Here is a 21,039-nt window from a genome sequence, read left to right on the forward strand (position 1 = left end):
GAGGGGCCAGGGAGAAATGTGGGCCCATTGACAATGGGCCACATTCTGCTCATAGCCTTAAAGACACATAGAAACTATATTACAGCTGCACGTGCCAGTGCAAGACATGCAGGTGTGCTGTGTGCAGCAGATGGGCACGCACATGCGTGTGTGCATGGAGGCGCGACACATACCCACAGGCACAAAGATGAACAGGACACAGACACTCCTCCAGCCCAGCCTCCCTTTCCTTCTCAGTGCCCGCCTTCCTGCAGTAGGAACCCCACGGAGGCAACTGAAATCCCGTGTTTAGCCCATGTTGTCAGGGGACGTATCTGAGTCCTGCTTTATTTTCCTTTGGGGTCAATCTCTTGAGCATTTGGTCAGTAAGTGCCAAGCCAACCAGGCACAGATCCCAGGGAGAAGATAAAGTCTGCCCCAGCATGGCCAGGTCCACACACATGCTCCAGCGCACCAGCTCTGAGCAGGCCGAATGTCAACCGTCTTTGGGGTGAGGCAGTGGCAGGAGGCCCACCTCTCTGTGGCCACTTGCCAGCATGCACACCCCACCAGGGTCCCGCTTCCAGTGCTGCCTCCAACCTGGGCAGTTTGTCCTTCATTGTAGGAACGTGAGGGCAGCTTCTGGGGCCAGATGGGTAGGCCAGTGTAGGGTCGGAGATTGGATTCCAGTTACATCAGCATCTGCAAGGCCACAGCCCTGTGAGTCCAGGGCCTTTGGTCAGCCAGCCCCTGGTGTCTCTCCTACAGGGGAGCCACACGGGGAGGGAGTAAAGTGGGCAGGGAAGGTGGGTGCTCCTGGCTCAGGCCCCTGCCGGAAGCTTTCATTTAACCCATTCTCCCGGTGGCACCGAGTGTGACAAAATCAAGGAAGGTCAGTCCATCCCACCTGGCTGCCAAATAATGAGGAGTGTGCCGGGAACCACCCAAAGCTGTAGGAGAGCTTTCTAGGTGTTCCCAAGCAGGCCTTTACACCACTCCGCTCCTGACATTAAAAACAAAAGTAAAAGACAGCAAAAAAGGAATCTGAATTCTCCAATGCTGGCCCCTGCCTCCCTGAGGCCTAGGAATACCCACTGAGGGCTCAGAGCCTCCATGTCAGCATTCTCAGTAGATAAGAGCTCCGGCAGGACCCCCTCTGAGGTGGGCAAGGTACAGCTCTCCATGCACATGAGGCAGTGAGCCAGGCCCGCCTGGCTCCCCGTGGGCGGTCTCTGCTATGGTGGTAAGCCAGGACTCCACCTGCTACCTTGGTTTCCTACCTCCTGCCTTGCCAAGCAGCCAGGTGGCGTTTCTAAGGCACCATGGGTACCTCTCTTTCCCATAGGATGGATCCCATCAGGGAGAGCCAGGACAAGGAGAAAGGCCTTATGGGAGCCCTGCCCCCCAAACCCCAGATGACAAACATTCCAGTCCTGTCCCTGGACTTGCGCGCTGAGGTCATGCAGCATGATAGAAGGAGGAGGGCCGGAAGAGGGGCCACAGTCCTCAGCCCCCTGCCCGCAGGGGCGACTGTCGGCATGAGGGCAGTGGGCCTTTGGAGGCGTGGGATGAGCGTGCTGCCGGCGGCCCTGGGCGCATGCAGGGGCTCAGGATGCAGCCTCATCTTCTTGAACGCCGGGGAGCTCCAGGCTCTTGCCCCCTTCGCCACACCTGTCTTTCCTGTTCAGGGGACACCACGGGCAGAGGGACCTCAGGGGTCAGAACGCGCACTCAGGAAGACACTCTCACACATACTCACACAGCCATTCCTTTTCACAATTTCTCAGCCACGTCCCCCTACCCATTTCCCCAAGCTCACCTCAGCCTCACCCCCCCCCTCCCCCACCGCACTGTGGCCCCTTGCTAGTCTCCCTACCCCTAGCGTCGGCCCACAACCTTAAAAACAGTAATGCTCCACTGGGCATTCCTTGTCGCCTGGAGATGAAGTCCACACTTCCCAGCCCGGCTTTCAGAGCTTCTCACAACCTGACCCGGCTGGCTCACAACCTGACCCAGGTCACAGGCTCTCCATGTTGACCTAGCTCAGCCCCCATGGTCCTGGGTAGAGGAGCTTTGGTTTTGAATTTCCTTTGCTTTGTTCACAGGGAAGAGTCTACCTACCAGTTTTGGAATTTTGTCATGTAGCGAATAGGTTCCTGTATCTGATTATTCCCCTAAGATCTTTCTTTTTTTTTTTTTTTTTTTTAATTTTTTTTTCAACGTTTTTTATTTTTGGGACAGAGAGAGACAGAGCATGAATGGGGGAGGGGCAGAGAGAGAGGGAGACACAGAATTGGAAACAGGCTCCAGGCTCCAAGCCATCAGCCCAGAGCCTGACGCGGGGCTCGAACTCACGGACCGCGAGATCGTGACCTGGCTGAAGTCGGACGCTTAACCGACTGCGCCACCCAGGCGCCCCAAGATCTTTCTTTTTAAACCACCGATGAATAGGTTCTGATATTAAAAAACAAAAAACAAAAAAAACAATCCCATTTAACTCTACTATGGAGTTTCACCAGTTATCCCAAAGCATAAAAACAGAGTCTGTGGGGGCGCCTGGGTGGTTCAGTTAGTTAAGCGTCTGACTTTGGCTCAGGTCATGATCTCACAGTTCAAGGTAAATTTAAGTCCTGCGTCGGGCTCTATGCTGACAGCTCAGAGCCTGGAGCCTGCTTTGGATTCTATATCTGCCTCTCTCTCTTAAAAATAAAAATAAAATAGGGGCACCTGGGTGGCTCAGTTGGTTGAGCATCCAACTTCAGCTCAGGTCATGATCTCACAGTCCGTGGGTTAGAGCCCCGCGTTGGGCTCTGTGCTGACAGCTCAGAGCCTGGAGCCTGCTTTGGATTCTGTGTCTCTATCTCTCTCTGCCCCTGCCCCGCTCATACTCGTGTCTCTCTCTCTGCCTCTCAAAAGGAATAAATGTTAAAAACATTTTTTTAAATAAAATAAAACATTAAAAACAAAAACAAAAAAAAAAAACACAGAGTCGGGGCACCTGGGTGGCTCAGTCGGTTAAGCGTGCAACTCTTGATTTCAGCTCAGGTCATGATCTCACTCACAGTTAATGAGTTCGAGCCCCACATTGGGCTCTGCACTGACAGAGCCTGCTTGGGATTCAATCTCTCCCCTCTCTCTGACCCTACCCCACTTGCTCTCTCTCAAGATAAACTTAAAAATAAAAAAATAATAAACTTAAAAATTAAAAAAAAAAACAAAAACCAGAGTCTGTCAAGGATAAATGTTGGGACTCTATGATGAAGTGAAACCTACTTTTCAAAATTCAACTTGGGTCACAGAATTATAGAATTTTATAGCTGAAAAGGATTAAGCCCAATCCTCTCACAGTCCAGATGAGGAAACGGGCCTTTCTCCCCATTAACGTGTCCATAAAAGGACAATGATTAGTACAACGTTGCTCGGTTGTATTCCTGGGTCCCAGTTCTGTGCCAGATATAGACTAGATGTCTTTAGCCTGTGACTGCCTTTTCACACCCCTAGGGGGCACTGAATCACAGGCACTGAGCTAGAGTTACCAGACGTCCAGGTTTGTTCATTACGGTTGTACTTATGCCTTTTGTCCTGCCATAATTAGTAACAGATTCCTCTTTCACTCTCAAAAGTGGCTCAATTTAGATGTTAAATATGTGATCCCCTACACTAAACCCAATTCCAGCCTCGAGGCCTGCAGACCTAGAGGAACCCAGGGAACCCCTTCTTCCAGTCCTGCCCACCTCACTGAAGAGACAGGGAACTGAAAATAAGCTCAGTACCGTCAAGGCCTCTCCAAAGCCCCCCCCCCCCCCCCACCTCAACTTCCATTGGCCAGGAAATTTGTCAGCTGGAGGGCAGGAAGTTGGTATATGGACATTACTGAGTGCAAGCAACCTCTGGCTGGAGCAGACTCCAGTTCACCCACTGTGATGGGACTTGACACTTCTGAAGAGCCCACTTACAAAAGGGTGGCCTCACACAAAGCCAGCGTGTGGGCCCCTGCACAGCACCAGTGGTGCTATTCTTTCCGGACAGGCTGAGGTACGTAGACAACATCTGGCACTCACCTCTCTAGGGAGCACGCCTTTTCCACACAGCAGGTGGAAGGGGCGGAAGATGGGGGTGGGGGTGCACAACGTCTCCTCCCTGCAGCATCCTTCATGGGCCAGAGGAAAGCAACCAATGTCCCAGGACCACCTTCTGGTCTAGGACCCCCCAGGGTTTTCTCTGTGCAGGTCTGCGCACAAACTCCAGCAGGCCTTGTTGGCATCCCAAACTGACTTTTATTTTAATGGAAGAAGGCGGAAAAGCTGAGGATGAGGCTCACAGAGGTTTGGGGAATTGCTTCTCTGACCTCTCCTAGGAGGTGGTGAATGCACATGCCTGGGTCACAGTAGGGAGCCTTCAACAAACAGGAATCTCTTCCCTGGCCCTATCAGCCAACCCATCCATACTTGCTGGACAAGCATTTACAAAGTGATGACTGAGCACATGGCCTCAGCAATGGCTGGAGGTAGCATGAGCCACTCAGGAAGGCAGCTAACAATCCCCCCGGGCCAGGAAGAGTCAGCAGAAGTGCCCCTCCTTCCACAGACGGGCAACCTTCTACAAGGAGCAGATACGAGGCCTATCTGCAAACCTCTACCAGGCTGCCGTGGGCTGAGGACAGAGGTGTAAACAGGGCTCTCCTCTGAGACCTGGCGAGTCCCCAGACTCCAGGCTCAGCCTGCACAGCCCAGTGACAGTGAGAGTCTCAGGGATATAACACAGCCCCCACCCTACCCCAGGGAGCACCCTGCAGGCCTCAGCCCACAGATACTTACGACAGTAAGTTTCCTGGAGCAGACATAGATCGCTCTTCCCTCCGAGCTTGGGGCTCAAATGGGTTCCCAAAGGAACGCTTTCTCAGCATGGACTTAACCAGGATCTGGGGAGGACACACATGTCAGAGTGAGGAACACAGAAACCCAGGCTTCCAGACACATTGGCAGCCTCTACTCTGATTCCCTAAGGGCACAGCTTCCAGGTGGCCCTGCTGAGGCTCCCTTTCAGTCAGCAGAGAAAGGAAGAGAATTCCAAGCAGAGGAAATGGCAAGAGCACGAGCGGTGATGTTGAAAGGTGAATTCTGGGAATGGTGAGGAGCTTGGCACAACCGGTAGGGGTGCCCAGAGTCCAGGAACAGACTACGAAGGGTCTGGAATGCCAGGCTGAAAGGGGGCTTTATCTTGAAGACATGGGGCGTGCAATCAGGAAATGCTTTACAGCTAAGGTGGGGAGCATGGAGTGGAGGAGAGGTTGTGCCAGGCAGAGCAGAGAGGAAGCGCACAGCAGCCTGGGGGAGATGCCTGGACAGGTAGAGGCTGCTGCACCCCAGCTCTCTGACTTTGTCCCTCCTCCTGCAGCAAGGACAGTTCTAGGCTGCTGCCTACACACACACACACACACACACACACACACTCACAAACACATGCCTGGCATGGGGGTGCATTCAGTCATTCGTTTACTTCATTCATTCATTCATTCAATCAACAACTATTTATCAAGTGCCTAGCATATTCCAGACACTATTCTAGGTGCAGGGGCCACACTGAGGCAAAAATTCTTGCCCTTTATGGAGCTTATGTTCTAGTTAGGGGGACAAGTAGTAAATAAGACAAATCAGTAAAATATGTGAGTTAGTGATACGGGCTAAGGAGAAAATGGTAAAACAAGGCAGGAGGATATGGAAGGACAAAGAGGAGATGGGAACTTTTGATAAGGGGCCAGGGAAGGCCCACTTCTCACTGAGGTGACTTTGGAGTAAAGGTCTGAAGGGAGTGAGGAAGCGAGCCCTGCAGATTTCTGGGCAGGAGCACCCCCCAGGAGGAAAGGGAAGTGCAAAGGTTCTGGAGCAGCAGCTTATGCAGCACATGGTTGGAGCTTAGCAAATGGAGAGAGGCAGGAGAGACGAGGTCCACAGGGAGATGGGGGCGGAAGGTACGCGGACTGTGCAGGCAGTCAAGGTTGTGGCTCCTACTCCGAGTGACATGGGAGCCTACGTGAGCAGGGTAGACATGAAAAGTGACATGAACAGTCACTGGGACCCACCCTGGCTGCTGAGCTGAGCACTAACTGTTACGCGGGTGACGGTGGAAGCAGGGGACAACTTGGGAGGCTATTCCAGTGGTTAATGGTGGCTAAGACAAAGGAAGAAACAGAGACCCTATGGGAGCTGACTGGTTCCAGAGACCACAGAGCCCTGGAGCTCTATGGAGCACAGGAATAAGCAGGACTCTGGCCACCTGTCCCTAGCTGGGCCTGGACCAAGCAGGGAGGGCTAATGCACACAGGCCTGATGTACCCACAGCACAGGTACCAGCTCTCTCTTTGCCTCGTGCTTACTCTGACTCGCTGTGATATCTCAGTGCAGGGAAGGTCATGGTTCTCAGTGCCCTCCACAAAACCCCATGTGGCCACGAGGGGCTACATGAATAACTTCCAACAGTTAACATGGAAGATGTCCAGAGAAAGATGAGAAAAAGTAAAATGTGAGAGGAGAGTGGAGGGAGCACATGGGTGCAGTCCAAAGAGCTCAGGGCCACCTCTCCAATTCAAACGCTTCCTATGCCTTCTTAGCATCATGTCCTTGACACAAAGTACAGTGCTTGGAAGCAAGGAGGGAAGGAGGGAAGGAGGGAAGGAGGGAAGGAGGGAGGGAGGGAGGGAGGGAGGGAGGGAGGGAGGGAGGGAGGAAAGGAAGGAAGGAAGGAAGGAAGGAAGGAAGGAAGGAAGGAAGGAAGGAAAGAAGGAAGGAAGAGGGAAGGAAGAAAATATTTCTTCTAGTCATGGTGAAAGATACTCGGTGAGGGCAGTATATTTCTTTAAATCAGTCACTCTCCTCACCAAGTCTCCTGTTCTCCCTACTGCGAGGCTGAATAACATGGCCTCTTTCCCCACTGCCTTCCAGCAGTGCCCCAGTAGATCAGCATTGGGGATGACTGACCAGATGGCCCTCTGTCCCCTGACAGGGCCCACATAGAGCTAGTCTCAGGCAATGACCATGCCCTCCTCAGGCCCTCCCAGGATAAGGGAGTCTTTGGCCCATCACCCTCTTACCACCGTGGTCCAGCTGGGGATGAGCTTGACCGAGTTCTTCACTTCCTCCTCGGTCACCTCCACCACACTGCAGTGTTCCTCCTCTGAGGGAAGGGGCTCCTCCCCACTCTTGGTCACCCAGGGGTGCAACTGTGGTGTGGGAGGACAGAGAGAGGTCAGACAGACACCCAGTCAGCAAAGAATACCACGGGCATTCTATCAGCAATCGCCTTGAGGGGACCCAATGCCCATAAACCCCCAATCCAAACCCAATATATATATATGACTTGGTGTAGGGCTCTCTAGAAGGAGATACTGAGGCCTATTTGCTGTGTCCAAGGCCAGCCCAGCTCAAGACCTCTGGTTCTCCAACCTTGATGTCTGGCACCCCAATCCTTGTTTCAGGATTCTTGTCTAGCATCTTCAGAATTAGGTCCTTGAGCTCCTCACTGATGTTTGGCCTAAAAGTGGGGAAGGAAGGAGATGAGGGAGAGACAGTCAGTGAGGATTTTTCTTGCCCACCTCTCCATCCCCACCTGCTCTGGGATTCCCTGAATAGTACATGCCAGGTCAGAGACACACCCAACCCTCACTTCTCAGAGAGCAGGAAGGTATTGAGGCAGAAGGAAGGAGTTTCAGAACAAGTAGATGGATATCCTTCTTTCCTGAATAGGAAGTAAAGCCATCTCCTCCAGAGGCAGGGGCCACAAATACAAATGCGGTCCAGGGGTACTGGAGACCCTCTCAGTGCAGAGATGGTGAGGATAGTGAGAAAAGTCATTTTATGGGACACCAGGGGCCTTCACCCCGCTCACCATCTTATCCTCTCCTCTGCCTGGGAGGTAGCCAGGAAATACTCTCATTTGACAGAGGAGGAAACTTAGGCCCAGAGAGGTTAGCGGGTTGGCACATTGCTACCCACAAGAGTGAGGGCAGGGATGAGAGATTCAGGGGAAGGGGGAGCAGGACACTCAGCCCCACATTAGGCTGACTGTTTCTGCCCAAATTCCAGGCTTCTTTGCTACCAACATTTTTGGGGAGCCCATCCATCCAAGCCTGCAGAGAAGGAACTCACTCTTGGGACTGTTGACCTTGGTTCCCTCTGCTGTCCTAGATATTTAATCCCATTTACAACTCTTGGGATGGGAAGAAAGAGACCTCCGGCAGGGGGTACAGCAGGAGGAAAGGTACAGAGACAGGCAAAAAGGGGTGGAGTCTAGTTGGCTAGTGCTGTGGGGGAACAGGTGGCAGAACCCAGATGTCCTTGAATGCCAGGGTCAGGGAATGGCCTCTTCATGCAGGCTTTTGGGAAGCCTTGGAAAAACTTTAAGCAGGAGATATGGTGAGATTTGTTGTGCTTCATCAGGGTCACCCTGGCCTGACTGGCGGCTGGACTGGAGGGAGGCTGGCAGCAGGGAGACCAAAGAGAAGGTAGCTAGATAAATCCAAGGACAGAACCAGTCAGGGGCGCAGGTGGCAATGGAGTCAAGAGATACAGAAGAGGTGGACTCAACAGGGCTCGGGGACCAGACAGGGAGTGGGAACGAGGGAGCAGGAATCATTGAGGACGATGCCCAGTTTGGTTTCTGACCTTCCCAGGGCACTTTGATCAGATGGCAGAAGGGCCTGATAAATAAGGAGCCATGGTAGCCAATATCATAACCAGAAGAACCACAGATGAGCAGGGAGACCTCTCCAAATAGTCCCTCTCGGCTCAGAGACCCCAGTTACAAATGAATGGATGGGGAGGAGGGAGTGGCTTCAAATCCCAGACCCACTGATAACTCTCCTCTGGAGCCTCCACTTTTCCATCTATGAAATGGGGAAGCAAACTGGGATCTTGAAGGCCTCCTACCCCATGTGGGGAAGACAGGGGTTCCCCATGATTCCAGGGTCTGTGTAAAGTTGATGCCCATTGACCCCACACAGGCCTTTAGTGAAGGAGTAGTGTGAATGTGTGACCTGGGGTCATTCTTGCCCAATTCCCAGCCTCAGAGTTCCATTTGTACAGTGGAATCCGATTAGATGTCTCTGAGACCTTGCTCTACAGTCCCACCCCTCCATCTGCTCAGGAGCCCCTCCCAGGGAACAGCACCCCCAGAAAGTTGGGGTGGGGCCTTCAAAAGGCAAATGCTCTGCTACAATTCAGACATGCCTCCCTGGGGGTGGGCAGGAGCCCCCTTTCATGGGCAACTCACTCCTCGGGAAACACCACGGCCTCATTCTTGATCTTCCTATGCAGGGCCAGGATGTAATCATCGATGAACGGGCACTGTGGGGTGTAAAAACAGACAAAGGATGCAGGCCCAGGGCCTCAACTTGCCTTGGGGGACTGACCCCATTTCTTGGTGTGGCCAGAAGTGGGGGGCAGCTCTGGGCTCCTTAGTAGAAGGAAAGAACCCTGTCTAACTTGTTCAGGGCTCAGCATACAGTAGGTGCTCAAGAAACACTAACTGAACAAATGAGTCATTGAGGGAACTATGAGGCTGGGTGTACCCACTGGCCATAGAGCCACCTGCAGAAAGGCTTCCACTCCCAGGGCTTGGAGTTTGCGAACATGTTCACTGAGATTCCCTCCTGGCTCTCAGTGCAGTCACAAGAGTAGGAGCACCTGTGGACAGGGATTTTGGCTAAGTCAATGTTGAGTGTTCCCAAGGCCCATCCTGACCCAGAGCAAGAGTCAAGGACAATTTGCAGAATGAATGAATGAATGAATGAATGAGTGAACATGTGAATGAACAAAGGAATGAATGGCATCAGGGCCGGAAGGACAGGAGCACTCTGGTGGGAAGATGGCAATACCACCATCTACACCTCCCATTGGGACGTCTGCTGTCCGGGACTCCTTCATATGGATCTCCTTCCAAGGGTCAGGAGAAAAAAGAAAAAAGCCTCTTTTCCCTCAGTCTTCTCTGGGTCAGGTGGCTCCTTTCAAAAGTCACTTTACTTTAGGACACAAAGGAAATGACAGCCTGCAGCTATCATTCATCCTGGTTCAGCTTGGCCCCGCCCATGGCGCCAAGGGGCTGGGCCCACCCAGCTCTGCCAGCCCACCCAACACTCACCTTGCCATAGACAAAGCAGTATAATGTGACCCCAGTGGCCCACACGTCCAAGGCCTAGGAAGAAACAGCTCGCATCAGTTCCCCAAAAGGAACCAACACCCCTTGCTCACCTAGCTCCCATGGGCTATGGGAGAGGGCATGCTGGGAACCTCCTTCCTCAGTCATACATTCACTCAACAAACACTCCCAGGCACTCGTTCCATGCCTGACCCTGTGCTGAGCACTAGGGACACAGGGCTGACAAGAACAAGGTCCCGGCCTCTCAGGGTTTCCATGTCCCCTTGTCACAGACCCAAACCAGATACAGTTCCAACTCAATAGGTGCAAAACTTCCTTCACCTACAGGGTCACATTGCTGTACCTGTGACACAGATGCACCCCAGAAACCATGCTATGTATTGACCTTATACTCACTAAATTAGCTCGTCATCCCTTTTCCCGATATTCCATTGGAGAAGCCACCATCCACCTTCCTTCTGACACCAGAAACAGCCCCTGCCCACCCCAAGGCCCTGGCCCTTGGCCACCTCCACAGCTCCTCACGGCTCCCCCATATCCTGGGTTCTAACATGTGCTCTCTCTACATCTTCCCCCTCTGGAACCCCACCTCCTCTCCTGGTTTCCACTTTCTCTCCTATGTGAATGATTCTCAAATGTCTACCTACATATTCCTGCCACAGATGATTCAATCTGAATCCAACCAGGGAACGCCAGACAAATGCAAACTGATATCATTCCGCAAAGTAACAGGACTGTTCTCTTCAAAAATGTCAAGGTCAGAATAGACAAAGAAAGGCTGAGGAACTCTTCCAGATGAAGGGACCCCAAAGAGATGTGACAAGTGAACGCAGTGACTAACTTTGAATCAGATCTTAGACCAGAAAAAAAAAAAAAAAAAGGCATTAAAGAACAGTATCCAGACAACTGATGAAATCTGAATAAGGTCGATTAGATAACAGTCTTTTATCAATGATTAGTTTCCTAATTTTGATAATTGTACTGAGGTTATGTAAGAGAATGTCCTTGTTCTTAGAAAATACCTGCCAAACTATACTGTGATAAAGGAGGGTAAGGTCTCCAACTTAACTCTCGTGCAGTTCAGAAAAATGCAATACGTGTATAACAAATATAGGGAGAGACAGTGAAAAGGTAAATGGGATAAAATGTCAATAATTGGTGACATAGGTAAAAAGATACATGGGAGGGGTTTTTTTTTGTATTATTGTTGTAATTTTTTGTAAATTTGGAATTACATCAAAATTAGAAATTCTTGAAAACAATCTCTATCTACATCCCTGACCTCTCTTGAGCTCCACACCCACACACATGTCCAAATGCCTCCTGACCATTGGCTCCCTGGCAGAGGCACAGTGAGGCAGCCAGCACTCCACAGGTGGGAACAGGCATGTGGCCAGGGGAACAGACGGAACTGCAGCCCTCTGCTCAGAAAGCTTTGCCCACCGCCTCTGTCAGTTAGGAGGAAGCACAAACTTCCAGGCCTTCTAAACTCTGCCCAAGACCCATCATGCCCCCTTCCCAATGCTCCTCAGTGCTCTTGTACATTCTGTGGTCTCCATCTCATGCTCAAATCCTCCCCATTCTTCAAGGCCTAGTTCAAACCCTGCCGTCTCCAAAAAGTCTGAGAGGAGGCTCCAACTTCTTCCCAAACATGAGCTCTCCTGTTCTTTTCACCATCTCCAGAAGGACAGAGAACTGGGCCATCTGGGCTCTGTCTGTTCCACAGCCCAGCCCAGTGCTCCGTACAGAGAAGCTGGCAGGAAATATCTGCAGTGGAGACCTGGGGCCATCCTGCTGGAAAATGACAGGAAGCCAAAGATGGGGAGTTTCTCAGACTTCAGGAGGCAAACAGGAAGGAGAGGACTGTGTTCAGTGTTCGCGCCTGAGACATAAAGACTCTGATACCCTCAGGTTGGAAATGAGGCTCCACTGCAAACCATTCCACCCCTCCACCTGAATGCCAACTCAGCCTAGGTCCTAGAAGCCACCTTCCCACTGAAGCTCTGGCCGGAATCAGAAATGGCTTCGGGGGCCATGAACGCTGGAGTCCCAGCAGTGCTGGACAGCTGAGCGTCGTTCCCCTCAAACTGGTTGCTGACGCCAAAGTCGGCAATTTTCACATGCCCATCATCGCCCAGGAGCAGGTTGGACGGCTTGATGTCCCGGTGGATGATCTTCTGGCAGTGCACTGCAGAAAGAGGCAGCTTGAGTGCTGGCCTGGGGGGCCACTGCCTGGAACCCCCCCCCACCTGCCCTCGCCTGGCCAGGGAAGCCCATCTTAAACTCTAGGTGAGAAGGAGTGGGGCTATCCTAGCCCATGCACACACTCATCTCGTGAGGACCTCAAAAGAATTCAGGGCCCTCTGCTCCACTATGCAGTAGTGACATCACAGCCAGTCCAGGCTGTCAGAAGCAGAGCTAGGACTGGAGTCTTTGGACTCCAAGTGCAGTGCTCCCTGTGGCAATCAAGACACCTTGTTGCTGAAGGGGCTGTCAGAGGAAATTGGGAAGGGAGCCTCTCCAGAGGCCATCTCTGGCCCTCCCCATGTTGTCTGCAGTCCCAAAGCCTGTCAAAACCTTTTCTCAGTCTCTTCTCCCACCCAGCCAGGTCGGAAATGTTCCTCCTCCTCGGACTTAGGGTGGAATAGTGGGGTATCCTGCAGAAGTACTGCCTCGGCTTAGGGATTCTGGGCTGAAGAGCATCAGGGGGAGAGGGCATCCCAAGCCTTGGGACTGCTGGGATGAACATGGCTGGGGTAAGGGTCAGCCTTCTCCAGTGGACTGAGAGCTCACCTTGCTTCCTGGGTTCAGCAGTGCCGAGAAAAGATGGGAAGCTCAGGCTGAGATGGCCAGAGACATCCCAGCTTAGAGAAGGCACTGACTCTACCCCACAGTCACCCACTTATGGGCTCTACCTCAGCAAATACTTTCCTCTGGATCAGCAGTTCCCAAGATGTTGGAGAGGAGGGAAGATGGAAAGGGCAGGAGGAAAGAAGAGAGGAGAGACGGAGATGAAGGGCAAAGGGAGTGAGTGTCACACAACAATAACTACGAAACCAATGTTCCTCTAGTGACTGCCTCTTATGTGCCTGATGCACTCAAGAGATTTGACACATACCCATCAGAGTGCAGAGGCTCAAGAGACTGTGTATTTGACCACGGAAAGTGGTCTCAAATTCTTATCTCAAACCCTGGCCTCTCCCCTGAACTCCGGGATATTTATCCACATGGATATCCGGCAGACATCTAATATATTTCTCAAAATTTCTCAACAACACATCTAATTCAGAACTTGATTACACTGTCTGCAACCCCCTCCCCATCCCTCACCAAACAAACAAAACAGAAGACCTCTGCTTCTCCTCTAGTCTTTCCTATCGGGTTAATGGCACATTACCAGTTGCTCAGGCCAAAAACCTCAGGATCATCTCCAACTCCTCTCTCTTTCAGACACCACATCCTATTCAATCAACAAGTCCTATGGGCTCAACTTCTAAGATATATTCCAGATGTGACTGCTTCTCATACCTGCATTGCTACACTTGCCCCATCTACAAGAATCAGGTCTGGGCCCCCTGACCATGGAGCCTTCCCCAGGCAGCCTTCATCTTCCCTTCTGAGGACCAGAATGACAAGGAAGGTCTTCAGCACCTGATGCCTCCATTCATCTGCCTGTCCAACCTGTGGTTCTGACCAGTGGGCTCTGGGAAGCCCTTCACTGTGATTAGCTGGGTCTTGACAAGACTTTACTCCAAAGCCAGGTGGGATTAGCTTGTTTTGGGATGGGGGAAACAGAGGATGGGAAACAAAAGGCACTGAGCTGAAGAGAAGGGCCCAGGACAGGAAGGGGTGGAAGCCAACCTGGTACAGGGTTGTGCCCACCACTCATCACACCCAGGGTGAAATGCCCCCTTCCCATAACTCTAAACCCTTGATAGAGAGTTTCTGCAAAGCCCTCCTCTCTGTGTGCCTCAGTTTCCCCATATGTGCAAAGAGAGTATTAGAGGGCAGTGGAGTGGCTCAAATGAGATAAAGACAATCCTGGTATCTGATACCTCAGATAGGTCCTCATCCTGTTCCCCTAGGAAGAGAATATGCTCCTGAGAAATCCAGCTAAGATTTGAGAGAGATGGGCACCACTCCTGTTCCCCAAACCAGGCCAGAACCCTCAATGTCTGAGGAACCTCCCCTCCCCATGACCAGCCAGTCATCCAGTGCTGCCCCCCCTCACCTCCTTCATGTCTCCTCCCCACTGCCACTGCCCTAATCCAGGCCTCACCATCTGTCGCTTGGGCTGTAGAAAAAGCCTCCTTCCTCACCTCTTGCCCTTCATTCAGCCACTACACAGCTGCCGAGCTTTCTGAGATGCAAATCCTATCATGCCCCTCCCTTCTCAAAGCCCTCAGCGGTTTACAATGCTGACAGAATGAAGTCATGAAAGTCCTCTGTGGAGGTATTCCCAGACCTCCTGGTATGGCCTGAGTAGCTTTCCAGCTTTGTGTTTCACCACTCTCCACCCCATGCTTCAACCAGATTTTACGTCTCCCCATTCTTAAATAGAACATGTCCACTCCCCTCTGTGCCCCTGCTATGCAGTTCTCTCTGCTTGACATAGTCTCTCCCATCCATCCCTCAAGCCTGGCCGATGAACTCCTACTTATTAAGGACCCTGGTCACAAATGGTCTCCTCTGGGAAGCCTCCCTTCAGTATCTGACAGCCTGTGCCACCCCAGCCTTAGCCAGCACTGCACTGTATCTGCCTGCTTAGGTTCCTGTTCCTTCTGCTACACTGAGATTCTCGAGGTCACATTTGGGTCTTTGTCAATCTCCTGGCGTCTAGCTGGCGCTTAGTAGGTACTCATATATGAAAGAAGCAAGTGAAAAAAAAGAAGTAAATGAATGAGTAAATAAGTGAATTCCAGGGACAGAGGCTAAGCTAACATCCTCCCTCCTGAGCTCTCATCACCTTTGAGCCCTCACAGTAAACCCACCCTTCCTCATCCACAGGACGCATGACATGACAGACTATTCTTCAAGCAGCTGGACATAAATCTCTTCCTTCCTACATCTCTTGAGGCCCTGCGGAAAGGTTAAGCTTGACTAATAACTCAGCAGAAGAGATACAGAGAATACCCAAGGCGCAGCTCCACTTGAACAACCTGGTGCAAACCCAGCGAAATCGGCCACCACTCCCTTCCCTTTACCAATCCGGGAGGTTCTGGCCCCTCCCGCAGTCCACACCACGCCCCCAAACGAAGCTGATTGGTATATCAGCGCTGACTGATAGGACTGCTAAGAGCTAGCTCAGCCCGGGCTCTACCCTTCCGGTGCCCGCCACCCCCCCGCCCCCAACCCCGTCCCCCGTTCCAAGGGGCAAGCAGACCCTCGCTCACAGTACTCAAGGCCCAAGATGATGTCCCGCAAGTAGAGGCGAGCTTGCTCTTCGGGGAAGGGCTTGTCGCTGGGCACCTCCATGACCGGCCTACAGAAAGGGAGGGGAGGAGGGGTGTTCAGCTGAATCATAATGAGTAAAAGCAGACAGCTGGTAGGGAGACAGGGGCTGGGCCATTTAGGCCCCTCAGGACTTCCCGGGAACCCTCTATGCTCAAACACCTCCCCAGAACTCAAGACATTAGCTTTTTCTCCCATATGATGAAACATTGAAAACACATAGACACAAATATCCCCTTACAATCATTATAATTTCAAATTAGCTTTATCTTAATTTCTGATTGGCTTGGTATTCCTTCTACTAAGTACTTCTCTATAACCAAACTGTTGCAAAGATGCCATTTACCGCAGTGTTTTTCAAACTGTAGGTCCAGACCTAATAGAGGGTCATGAAATTAATTTAGTGGTTGGCTAATGCTTTTTAAAAAAATTTCTAATGAAGTAGAATTTATCAGAGTACATCATATGTGATAAAGACATGTAATGTTTTGTAAAACTTTGGTTTCAATTACAGAGATGGATGACAATGTGAAACTTATATTTCTTACTTCGATGAAGGTCAAAAACGTTTGAAAAGCTCTGAGTCTTAAAGGGATACTACTCCCAGCCCCCTCCTCCCCGCAGAGAGGCAATCACAAGCCATACCCTGTATTTAAGGTCTTGACAGTTAGGGCCTATGGTCGGTTCACCCAGGCCTATGCCCACTACCCCAAGTCTGCTGCTTTGCTAATACTGTGAGAAGGCCAAATAGAGCAGACATGAATTAGACTCAGTGTGTGACCTTGGACAAGCCACTTACCCCCTCTGAACCTCAGCTTCCCCTCTTGTAAATGGGAGCAAATGGAGTCCCACTCACCCAACTCATAAACTTGTAAAGCTGAAAGAACTCTTTGTGATTTGAATCCAGGTGAGAGCCCCATCTCTACATATTTGCTTGAGAAACACTCCTTTCTTCTCCCACTCCTCCCTCAAAATCTTTCCAGTTCTTCAAGGCCTGGCTCAAAACCCACCCCCTCTTCCAGAGAACTCTGAATATTCCAGCCTCACTGACCCCCAGCAGACTTCAAAGAATTGCCTATTTGTCTCTCATTTCCCCCCAGATCAGAGCTCCCCAAGGGCAGGGCCTGGGTCTCCGCTTTCTCCTAGAGTAGCTGACCCTGGGACTAAGGGCACAGGGAGGGAAAAGAAGGCCTGGATTAGACTTGACCTGCCTGATTGGGATGGGGAACTCACCCCTTTCTCAGGAGGTCAAACACTGAAAGAAAAGAAAAGAAAAGTAAAGTAAGTAAGATGCAGCCAGGCTTGCAAAGCAGGTGATGCCAAGGTCCCTCCCTGTTCTGGAAAGTAGGAGAGGGTCAGGCATCCAGGCATACTTGCAGGATGGATGGGACAAGGGTCCCAGGGTATCAGAGGAAATAAATGGGTGAAAGTATGGTCTACTTTGGTCTACTATGGATCTGCCTCATCCTGATTCACCATGGATTCCTTTCTTGGGAAGGAGGTGGGTAACTGAGGCTTGCAGAAGGGGCAGGAATTTCCCTGAGGGTCACAGCAGATAGGCAAGTAGGACAGGGAGTGAAGACTAAAGCCTTGACCTTAATTTCTAAGCCCAGTGTTTTTTCTGTCCCATTTCTGGAGGGCCTCTAAACTTATGAATCAGGCACCGTGAACTTAAATAACAACATTAATAACAATCTTGTATATAATGACTCATTTACTCCTCATATCAACCTATGAGCTAGATATATTATCCCCCATTTTACAGGTGAGGAAACTGAGGCACAGAGCTATCATACAGGGTCTGGGAACCCATATCACATAGCCTGCTTCCTGCACGTACTTGATCCACTGTCTCTCTGATCAGTGGAGTGGGAGCTTGGGAATATTTATTGAATCTATGTGGGTATTCTAAGTTTGGATTGGCAGGGCTGGGCAAGGGAATCCAGGGCTTGAGAACATGCTCATACAGCCCATTTGAAGGTCACATGTGTCCCTGGGGAGCCCTTGGACTGATCCTAGGTAAGCTGCTTTGGGAAGAGCTGGGTCACTCACCTAAATAGAGATTGTCCTCAGCTGGGTCGTCCAAAACCTAGTCAGAGGGAACAGACATGGTGGTAGGGCTTGAGGACCCCCAGTATGCTGTGCAGCCTCCCTGGACAATGGAGCAGGAACTATGTAGGCCCCAGACAGATGAGGCCTCGAAAATCACTGACCCCCAACCCTGGCCCACCAAGTGACATCCAGCTGTTCTCTCCTCCTGCCATGACTGGGGGCTCACTTCTTGCTTCTGGGCAGCCCCTTATCCTCACTGAGACCTTGAGAATATTGCAGACCAGCCTGAACTGAACCCTAAAGCCTCCCTATAGCTGCCACCCCAAGTCTAGCTCTGTCTTTGGTGGCCTTAGCCACAGATACTTTGGGAGGAGTATCTGGTGGGAACTCTAGGTCTGTGCTGAGTGTCCCCAAGCACCACATGTTTCTTCACAGGACTTGAGTTCCCACCCACTCACCACTGCCTCCTACCTCAATCAGCTTGACCACATTCACATGGTCCAGCTTCTTCAAGATGGCAATCTCCTGGTACACTCGCTCCAGCGGCAGCAGCTGCTTGGCTGGTCCTCCTTGGGTAGCTTGGGACCCCCTTGGGGGAGGGCGACCTGTGACCAGGAAGGGGAGTCGAGCCCCTATTGCAGGAGGCTGGGCCTCACCTTGGCCCCACAACCAGCCTCAAGCAAGAATCTTGCAATGGTCTTGTCCCCAACCCACCAAACACATCCCCACTACCAGGCCTTTGCTCATGCTTTCCCCACCTCTACCCCCAGTCCTAACAAAAAATAGTGAGGGACTGAGGTGTCCTCCTCTTCTGCCCCCAAGCAGGGAGCTCCCAAGCATAGGACCCAATAGATACATACGTGGAAAGCCATACTGCTTCAGTAACTTCTTTTTGGAAAGAACTTTCATTGCCTGAGGAGGGAGGGGTAGAAATGTCATTTGTGTGCAGCCACCAGGAGCTAGAACAGGCTGGTTACATGTGGATGGAGGTCCAATCACCAGTGGGTGACTGCCACCAGAACTGAAAGTATGGCCTAGGTGTGGTTAAGCTGGGTTAGGAGGTGGCCATATCTGAGTCTAAGCCTTACCCCATTTCCCCAACAAGCCTTTCTGGAGCTCTCCTCTCAGAAGGTCCAGCCTCTGCTTGCATATTCTCAAGAAGCTTACTCCATTTGCATTCCCTTAGGGACAGGAGCCCACTCCCTCTAGAGGCAGCCTTGTCCTCTGTCTTCCCAGCACAGCCACTGCCCACCTCCCAGGCTTCTGGGGCCTGGCTGGGGCAACACCTCCCTCCCCTCCCCAGACTCACATAGTGCCTGTCTTCACTTTCGTTGTAGGCCAGTCTCACCACGCCGTAGGCACCCTGGAAATAGGCATCGGTCAGCCCTGCCTGGACAGGGCAACCTCCTCCAGGACTAGCTCAGGGAATGGGGAGCCTGAACAGCTCCGGCTCCCTCCCCCCTCATCCCATCTCCACCCCCACCAGCTGGCCACCAGCAGGCATACATTTCAGGCAGACAGAAAGAGGACTGCTGTTCCTGGTAATTGCCTCTGCTTGGCTCAATGCAGCTCTATGCTGCCTCAGACCCTCTTTGTCTTCCATCAAAAACTAAGGAATCAGGAATGGAGAATCATTTCCCACCCCACCTTAGGTATTTCCTAGAGAACAAAACTTTCTTCATTTCTAAGCTGGGGCCTTCCCAGCTCTGCCTTACATTCCCAGGGGAGAAAGAACTGCCAAGCAGAGGATCCTGATAGGCTGCCTACCCAAAGCCTCAAGAGAACAGTCCCCACTGCCTGTCCCAGTCCTACCTTGCCAATCTCACTCTGTAGCTTGTATTGGTTCAGCTGCACACAGTCCTGGGGTGGGGGGGGGGGGGTGGGCAGGGAGGGGAAAGGGAAGCATCAGGTGAAGCTTAATCCAGAGGCAGTATTGATCCCACCTCAGCAGCCTGTTCAGGGTCCAATCCTGGCTCTGGGCCCCTCAATCCCAGACCCCCCCCCCCCCCGCCCCATCTCATCAAGCTTTCATGTTTGGATGGGGAAACTTGGTGGTCTCTATGACACGAAAAAGGACAAGAGGCCTTGCACACTCATGTCTGCAAACATGAATGGTGAGCCATGGCTGTACTTTACTCCCTAGGAAGTGGTGAAGGAAAAATACACTGATTCCTGCCTGGATGCTGGGGTCTGGGAGACCTAAATCTGTGAGAAGTGCATAAGCAAGTATTTATAGAAGTAGCTGAATGCAAGGTCTTGGCTGCATGGACAAGAAAGATGAAGAGAGCCTTGGGGACAGGAGACTACAGCCCTGGCTCAGGCATAAGAAGCTCAGCCTGTGCAATCGGTAGATTGCTCGGTACTAGGGTTCACTGTCAGATCTAAGTGGAAAACAGAGCCAGTGGGATAGAGGCGCAGAAGTAAGAACAGAGACTGGAAGCGTGCTGGCAGCTTCTGAGTCAGAGGAGACTCTAAGAAGCAGGATTAGAAGTGGGGGCTAAAGCTAGGTTTGACTTGTTATGGGGAGGGTGGACATACTATCGATCTTCAAATTTCTAAGAGAACTTCTTGGGGGACAAGGGGAGGGCCTATTTCTGAGGCCTGGCCTAGGGATAGGAATGGAACTTAACAGTGATTGGCTCAGAAGGAGCTCCCTGGTGGGAAGAGCCATACTGTGAGGTAGCAGGCTCCTCAACTCTGGGGGTATGCAAAGCAAAGGCTAAACAGCTGTGCAGCAGGGGCACAGAAAGAAAAACATCTTCATTTAGGACTATTAAAAGCTTGTGAGCACCCCCTAGCTCTGCCCCACCAACCTCTGTATCTGAGATAGCCACATGGTGGGACTCAATGGTGGGCCTCCGCCAGACCCGTGGGGAGATGTGGCTGGCAGGCCCTGTGGCATAAGGCCCAGCCTGGGGCTCCAGGCAGCTTCCTGCTGGCCGCTCTTGCAGGGAGAACTTCCTGGCTGAAAGGCTGGGCCGGGCTAGTGGGGGTCTTGAAGCACCACCAGGGATCACAGAGGCAGCTCTGGTCCTTGGCGGAGGGTCCACGCCATTCCTGGCAGGCTCTGGACCACCACCTGCCTCCTCCAAGTGGGCCACATCAATGGCTGCCACTCGTTCCACCAACTCTGCCCGAGGGTCCTGGCAGCAGACTGCTGGGCCCCCTTCCATTGCCACAGTTAAGGGGGTCCTCTGTGCAGCCTTACTGGGAACCTGAAAAAAGAGGACAGAGAAGGCTTCAATCCTGAGCATGGACTAAGGAGGTCAGATTTCCAGGCCCTTTGGTCCCACCTTCATGACTTTGCCCTCCCTGTTCCCCCTGCCTGAGTTGCCAGCATCCGAAGTCAGGTCTGCCCCTGCTAACTGAAGGAGTTCCAGGAACTCATCTGGCTCTGCTGCACAG

At 51.9% G+C, this 21,039-nt stretch overlaps 1 protein-coding gene across 3 annotated transcripts in view; it reads right to left on the minus strand.

The window, feature by feature from the left end:
• Positions 1-298: 298 nt before the first annotated feature.
• Positions 299-21,039, minus strand: part of CAMKK1 (calcium/calmodulin dependent protein kinase kinase 1) — a 28,047-nt gene continuing 7,306 nt past the window's right edge. The window contains exons 2-17 of one of the 3 annotated variants that reach the window (XM_058702743.1): positions 20,448-20,849; positions 19,447-19,494; positions 18,944-18,997; positions 18,495-18,546; positions 18,106-18,239; positions 17,635-17,671; positions 16,816-16,837; positions 15,525-15,613; positions 12,120-12,319; positions 10,114-10,167; positions 9,247-9,320; positions 7,422-7,509; positions 7,070-7,198; positions 4,797-4,900; positions 4,041-4,129; positions 299-1,659 (exon numbers count right to left, since the gene is read on the minus strand). In XM_058702743.1, coding sequence (XP_058558726.1) covers positions 4,045-4,129; positions 4,797-4,900; positions 7,070-7,198; positions 7,422-7,509; positions 9,247-9,320; positions 10,114-10,167; positions 12,120-12,319; positions 15,525-15,613; positions 16,816-16,837; positions 17,635-17,671; positions 18,106-18,239; positions 18,495-18,546; positions 18,944-18,997; positions 19,447-19,494; positions 20,448-20,807 — 1,530 coding nt within the window. In that variant the 5' untranslated portion in view covers positions 20,808-20,849 and the 3' untranslated portion in view covers positions 299-1,659; positions 4,041-4,044. The remainder of the gene's footprint in view (positions 1,660-4,040; positions 4,130-4,796; positions 4,901-7,069; positions 7,199-7,421; positions 7,510-9,246; positions 9,321-10,113; positions 10,168-12,119; positions 12,320-15,524; positions 15,614-16,815; positions 16,838-17,634; positions 17,672-18,105; positions 18,240-18,494; positions 18,547-18,943; positions 18,998-19,446; positions 19,495-20,447; positions 20,850-21,039) is intronic. The other 2 variants (XM_058702745.1, XM_058702742.1) reach the window with 2 other exon arrangements.

The sequence above is a fragment of the Neofelis nebulosa genome, chromosome 16 (assembly GCF_028018385.1).
Source record: "Neofelis nebulosa isolate mNeoNeb1 chromosome 16, mNeoNeb1.pri, whole genome shotgun sequence".
Lineage (NCBI taxonomy): Eukaryota > Metazoa > Chordata > Mammalia > Carnivora > Felidae > Neofelis > Neofelis nebulosa.